This window comes from Corvus hawaiiensis, chromosome 3 (genome assembly GCF_020740725.1).
Source record: "Corvus hawaiiensis isolate bCorHaw1 chromosome 3, bCorHaw1.pri.cur, whole genome shotgun sequence".
Lineage (NCBI taxonomy): Eukaryota > Metazoa > Chordata > Aves > Passeriformes > Corvidae > Corvus > Corvus hawaiiensis.
Window position 1 is genome coordinate 115,165,877 of NC_063215.1, and position 6,952 is coordinate 115,172,828.

The following is a 6,952-nucleotide window of genomic DNA, read 5'->3' on the forward strand; positions in this document are numbered from 1 at the left end:
CTTTTCCACCAAGGACCTGAGTTTGCTAGGAAATTAATCAAAGTGATAGGTATGAAGAGAAATGTAATTAACACTTTCTGGAGATTTCTGGGAGCTGGGTTTGAAATGTGAAAGAATCTCTCCTGGGAGCAATGGATGCCAGAAAATGGTCCTCTGCTCAGTGCAGCAGTCTGAGTCCTTCACCCTTGTTTCCCATTTTATCCTTTGCTTCCATGCATGCAGCAGCAGTACACGTAAAGCTAATCACCCTTCCTTCCCCCTGGATCCTGGAACAAGCCACAGCCCACTAGCAAAACCACTAAAGAGCACACATAATTCCCTCCCTTGGGAGATGAGAGAATGAACTGCACATGGACTAAGCCATTGCTAAATCTTCGTGCATAACTGGAGGAACATATGCCAAAGGGTGAACTTCAGTTAAGAACCTACACAGAAAAGCCTGCTGAGAACAGGCAGGTTTCACTGTCACTGCCAAAAAGCATGAAACAGTGTCCTCTGCGATGAGGAACCACCTCCCCAAGAGAGACTTTGGGCTGCAGAGAATCAGCCTGCCCAACTCACAAGCCACCTGCTCTGAAAACTATTCACGTAATGTATAAACTTCTCTTGAGGCAGAGAAGGATTTAGTGTTCATAGTAAATACACGATGTACATCCACTTACTGGCACCTTATCCAGGCTACGGGCAGTCAGGAAAACAAGAAGGCAGAACGTGGAATCGACAGGTTTTCAAAGATGACTTAGACAATCGGTTCCTATTAGAGCAAACCAAACTTAAAGCTCCAGAGCTCAAATAAGCTTTAAAAAAAGGCCAGACTAAAACACTCCCAAAGTAAACAGCTTGAGTCCTGCTTAACTGTGGAAGCCAGAAAGCTGAAATATGCCACCATATGTGACTGGAGATAATTTTGCAAATTGCCTGAATGCTGTACAAGGGTCAGCAAGAGCGCACAAGCCCTGAAAAGGCTGAAATGCACGCCAGCAAAGGTAGCAGACAGCGCACCATTGCTAAACTTCTCGTGCCATTGAGCTGGGGATCTTGGGAGCAAATCACGAGCTCAGCCCTGTAAAGGGCTCCTCACACAGATTGGAGAGTGACTCTTGTGCAACCACTTATAAGCAGCAGAATGTGTTTCTTCTGGTAGGGCTCAGAGAGCGTTTCCGACACGCTGTAATTGCTTGCACGCTTATTGAAGAGGGGGGCAAGGGCAGGAGCAGGGTGATTAGAAGGAAAAAAATCTGTTTACAGCATTGTTCTGCTTTTCAAATTATGTTTTCTTATGCAGCTCCAGCTTTAAGAACAACTACCGAGTTTCAGGCTAATGTAATACTGCTGCAAGTACCTCAGTGGAGAATCTGAGTTCATGTGCTATGGCATATATTGTTGGTGGCTCCGTTACTGCATTTTACAAGGTCATTTTTCTTGGTGTGGGAACACTGTTTTTCTTGGTGTGCAAGGCCTGCTATGGAAAAATTAGAAGTGACGGGGATAAACTTTGCGATGAAATATTTTCTCTCAGAATGAAAGCACAGATTTTAGAGCATCGTAAAGTATTAAAAATGTCTTCCAAAATTTATGTTCAAGGCTTCCCTTCCTTTTAGAACTATGTAAAAAGATAAAAACATACCCAAGATGCTTTTTTCCATCTCTTAATATGGCTTCATTTGCCCTTCTTCAGAAAAGAAAGTTTGTACTTGTTTATTTCATAAAGATGCTGCACAACAGCTTCTGGATGCTAATTAAATTAGACCTAGTAGAATTCTCACCAGACAAAATCTCCCCCCTCCCCAATTTTCCTTTTTCTTTTTCCCCATTGGAAGAGATGGAAGGAGGGGAATGAAATCTGATTGAGAAACACAAGGTTGATTCCCTCTCATAACTCAAGACTCTGAGCTATTTTACAACTCCAGTGTGGATTTCCCATTTTGTGTTAGTTTGCCCTGCCACGACCCAGTTCTAACAGCAGCATGAAGCCGCAGCCACGCAGAGGTCCAGCAACCATTGCTGCAGCAGTGAACCAAGGGAGCCTGGGCTTGTGTCTCACCCATCCCAAAGAGCACCACAGGCATACAACAGGATTTTCTTCTCACTGCTGCTCCCTTACAGCCAGTCACAGCGGCACAAGACAATCGCAGACATCTGGAATCTCTGGAGGCACACACAGCTTGGGGAAGGGCACCAAAGGGGAAAAACAAAAGGGAGGAAAAAATAACTTGTTTAATTTTAGGATGGAAGGGGTTTTTTTCTATATTTCTTTCATCTCTCAGTCTAATAAATTGCAGGGGTTAACCCAACTGAAATACCAAAAGAAATCAAAACCTGTCTTACAAAATCCTTCCTACATTTGATGGACCAAGGGATGGGAGAAAGAGAAGCTCTTCCTCCCTTAATGAATCAGACTTCAAATGCTTACAAATGTTTTAGACTATTTTAATCTCCAACAATATTTTAAGATTACTAAGGATTCTTCCTGAATCCGTTTTATGTAAAAAGGACCCAATTCTGACCACCTCACTTGTGCAGAGTGCGTAAGTCCTAACAGATCATATCCCACGTTTGATAATCAAAAGCCAGGGGCTTTTGATACAAATTTGCCATGTCGAAAGACATCTATAAAGAGTTGCTGCAAAGATTACTCTTTCCTGGATTTGCCACACTTCTTCAAACGAAATTTCATCAAATGCAACACTGACATACTCACTTCTCACAATCGTTCCTCTCCACAGACCTACCAAGACAGAAAAACTCTGAGAGATAGTTCTAAGTCTGAATTTGTGCAGTTTTGTTTCCCACTCCGATTCTCTCCCTGGGAGTGCAGTGCACCAGGATTTTGCATTTCACTTCAGCACATGCCACGATACAGCCTAAAACCTGTCAAAATCAGAAGATCCCAGCGCAGATTTCCCATTGAGATCTTACGTTGTGATGCTCTGAATGGAAGTATCCGCCTGCTTAAGTGCAACTTTCTAAAGCAATAGAATCCAGCTAGCAATAGAATCCCTGGAAGTTATAAAAACAAAAAAAATTGATAGACTTCCATCTGTTTAACCAATTGCTCTAATCAATATCCTTTCCCCCCATAATGTTTTGTACAGACACAGTCTCTCAAATACATAACTGCAGAATCAATTCAGTTGGGAAGTATATAAAAATTTCAATTCTACAAATGGCAAAACATGAAAATATGAACTGCTAAAGCTATCACAGTGCTTAAAGGCACAGAGTTTATTAAGGTAATCTGTAAAAAATCACTGGACAGAAAAAAGTTCTTGAAGTCAACAAGCTACAAATTTTCATGAGACAGCCAACTACAATGATAATAATCCAGGATAATTATCTGAAGATGATTTTCCTCTTGTTTCACCCTAACCTTACAATAGTGCTCTAAAAGGAGCTCCTCAGGGAAATGGCATCACCCAGAGTTCCCACTTGCCCAGATGTTTCTCTCATTATGTTACAAGCCTGTCAAGAAAAGCCAAATTCAGGTTTATTCTAATGATAGCAAACACCTCATAAAAAACCTCTCCAAATTTACTTTTCCAAGGAACATCATTTTAAAAGGCATTTCCAGTGCCCATGAGGAAAGAAAGCATAATTTATAAAACATTATTACCAGAAATCTTGCAGATACTAAAAAGAAAAACATCCTGGAATGTCAAGCCGGTGATAAAACTGCAGCTCAGAACAGAGACAGCACAGTGGGGCCTTACCAAAGTGCACGGCTCAGCACTCCCAAGCAGGACTCCCACCAAGTTCAGCAGGAGGTTTTCTGAGTTTGGGGGACCTGACTGCAGGCTGTGACTGGGATGTTGAGCCTGCAGCTCTGGGTTCCCTCCTGTAGCTAGCGGGTTCGTTTGGTGGACCACCAGCTGGGGATCCCACGCATACAGTGATCAGTACAGCCTGCACTCTCCTTAGTTCTCCTTGTGCTTTTATACTCTGCTGGTGCTATGAGTCTTATCCAGACGAGGGAGGGTTTACATAAATTTATGGTGACAATAATTAGATATTTTTCTGTCAGTTCATCGTGGGACTTGGCAGATGATTTTTCTTTTACCGCTTGGATACAGGAGAAAAGAGTTGGTCAGGGCACATGCAACTGACCAGAGATTTACAAGCTTTGTCTGGGGATGTTGGTGATTCTGCAGCTTTGATCGCTGTCTCCAACCATTATAAATGAACGGCAATATGTGATACTGAATAAAAAGAATCCCCTGCAAAAACACTGAAACAGAACAAAAAAAGTCTTTTACCTCTGTAGGACATAAAACACCGTTTGGTTTCATGGGAGAAGTCTTTCAAAAGACTGGAAAAGGCTGGCTGGGTCACAAGCGCTGTCCTTCACATCACAAGCACTTATCACCCTAAGTTTCTTGCCTATTTCAGGGCTGCCAGCCTGTCTCTTGACGCTTTCCAAGGAAAGCCATACATTTTGTTCCAGTATTTCCCGAGACCATACACCTATCTGTTCCCCTCTCACTGTGGGGACTGCTGTGCCCTCACGAAGGGGTGCCCTGGGTGGGACATGCTGTGCCTGACACCGCTGCTTCCATCCCTCGCCTGCCCCACAGACTTCTCAGGTGCGCCGGCCGTCGTCCGCTGCGGGAACACGCGTGGGAGCCGCCCCGACGCCTCCCGCACCGCATCGAACCGCGGCGCCGGAGCAGCTCTGCCTTTGCCACCGCTGCCCCCGACAGCGTAAAGCCAAGGGGAGCAGGGGACACCCCGTGCGCGCCCGGGGAGAGCCCTCGGGCGGGGGAACCCTCGGGGTCGGGGCAGGCGCGGGAGGCGTGAGAAGGAGGAGGAGGCGGTCGGGGCAGGTGCATGGCGCCGGCTCCCGACAGCCCGGCCAGCCCCGCGCTGCCCGGCCGCCCCCGACGGCCCCGGGGAACGCGGGAGGGTGGTGGGGGAGGCGGGGCGGCACTCACCTGCCGCTGGCTGTGGTTGCCGGCGCCCGTGGGGGCGTGGGGCTCCCCGCCGCCGCCGCGCAGCACGGTGATGTGCAGGGTGAGCAGGAGCAGCCCCAGCAGCAGCAGCAGCTCGGCCGCCAGCCGCACCATCCTCTTGAGCCGAGCGGCTTTAGGGCCCCGCGGCGGCGGCCGCGGAGGAGGCGGAGGAGGAGGAGGAGCCGCGGCGGCCGCCGCCGCCGCAGCCGGGGCCGCCGCCGGGGCGACCCCGGCCCCGGCCCCAGGAGCCGCAGGACGGGCGGCGGGGACCGCGCCGCTCTCGGCGTCGGCGGGGCGGGCGGCGGGCGCGGGGCAGCGGCGGCAGCAGCAGCAGCAGCAGCGGGGGCCGCCACACCACGGCGGAGCCACGTCGGGGCGGGATGCCGCGGCGGCGGCCAGAGTCCCAGCGCTGCCCGGCGGCGGGCGGCAGGTACCCGCGGCCGGCGGCGTCTCTGCGGGCAGCCCTGCAAGCCAGAGGCACCGCGGGCCGTCGGAGGGAGGGAGCGGGCGGCCGAACCCCCACCGGCTCGGGGAGCCGCGGCCGGCGGAGAGCAGCGGGGCTCGGCGGCCGGCGGGGAGACGCTGCGAGGACGGGGGGAGCCGGGAGCGTGTGTGCGAGGGAGAGGGAGGAGGGAGGCAGAGCGAGGCGGGGGGGCTGGGGACGAGTCTCACATGGCGGGGAAGCCGGGACGCTCCGAGGGGAGGAGAGAGCTCGGGGCTATCGCCTCCCTCCGCGCGCGGGGATGGGGGTGGCCCCCGGACCAGCTTCCCCCGCTGCCGCCGCCGTGTCCTCGCCCGCCCCGCTGCTCCCCCCTCCCCTCCGGCCGCCCGTCGAGGCGTCGCCCTGCCCTGCCCGCCCCGCCGGGCCCGCGCTGCCCCGGCCCCTCGCCGTGCGGGGCGGACGGAGCGGGGCGCGCCGCGACCCCCGCCGGCTCCCAGCCCTCGACGGGGCGGCTGCGAGCTCCCCGGGGAAAAAGAGGAGCAGATTGCTGCTTCCCTCCCCCGACCCCCTTCCCCTTCCCCTTCCTCTTCCTCCTCCTCCTTTCTACCCCCTGGCTTAGCCGTGGGAAATGGGGGCGGGGGCGGAGGACGGGAGGCTGCAAAAAGCTTCAGCTGCTCGCTGTCTTTCCGGGGAGCTGGATACCTGGCTCCATCTCTCCTCTCTTCCCTCCAGTGCCCTAGGGCTGGCAGGGGCAGCGCCGCACTCTCTCCTGCCACCGTGCGTGCGTGTTTGCAAGCGGCTGCCGCTCCTCCTGGCTGCTGCTGCTGCTGCTTCCAGACCCACTTTCTCGCCCCCTCTCTCTGTGTCGGGAGAGGTACGTGTCGGATGCTTTTATACTGCCCTGCCTCCCTCCCCTGCTGTCCTCCCTCCCTGCTTCCCCCCCTTTTCCTTCGCCCTCTCTGCAGCTCCTGCTCCAGCCTAGAGAGTCGTCCCCCCCACCTCGCTCCCCTCCTCCCTGTGCCGACCTGCTCTTCTGCATGCCCTGCTTTGCCAGGACACCCCACTGCTGCACCCGCACCCCATCCCGCACACGGCTGCACCTTGCGTCCCGACTGCCACCTCTGCTCGGCTGGGATGGATCTGCACTGGAGTGACACGTCCCTTTCAGCTGGTCTGTGCATCCCTGGTGGGACTCCACTGGCGTTTGACACTCCTTACTGTTCCTCTTGTTTGCTGACTGTGTCAGTACAGTGGAAGAAGCTTTCTCTCTCAGATGGGAGGCCTTCAAATTTAAAAGTAATGTGGACTTGAAAATATGTGAAAATGAGGGTTGGATTATCACTTGCTGTAAGTCAGTATCTCAGCATCCGGTCTGAGGGAGCTGGACCACTTTGTGAGTGCTCAAAATGCAGCTCAGTGTAACAAGAACAAACACAGCTCAAATCAACGTGAAGCATAAATAAAGCCACCTAACAAAAAGTGGGAGTTTTGGAATCTTTGTTGTTGTTGTTACACAATTGGGAATGTTATGTGTAAAAATGAGGATATGAAGAATCTGTGAGTG

General features: G+C 52.2%; 1 protein-coding gene across 2 annotated transcripts in view; it reads right to left on the minus strand.

Annotated features, from left to right (window-relative positions):
• The window catches only part of ISM1 (isthmin 1), a 40,134-nt gene extending 33,958 nt beyond the window's left edge, over nt 1-6,176 (minus strand). The window contains exons 1-2 of one of the 2 annotated variants that reach the window (XM_048299472.1): nt 6,091-6,176; nt 4,929-5,410 (exon numbers count right to left, since the gene is read on the minus strand). In XM_048299472.1, the coding sequence (XP_048155429.1) occupies nt 4,929-5,410; nt 6,091-6,100 (492 nt within the window). In that variant the 5' untranslated portion in view covers nt 6,101-6,176. Of the gene's footprint in view, nt 1-4,928; nt 5,411-6,090 lie in introns of those variants that run through there. The other variant, XM_048299474.1, reaches the window with a different exon arrangement.
• Nucleotides 6,177-6,952: the final 776 nt, after the last annotated feature.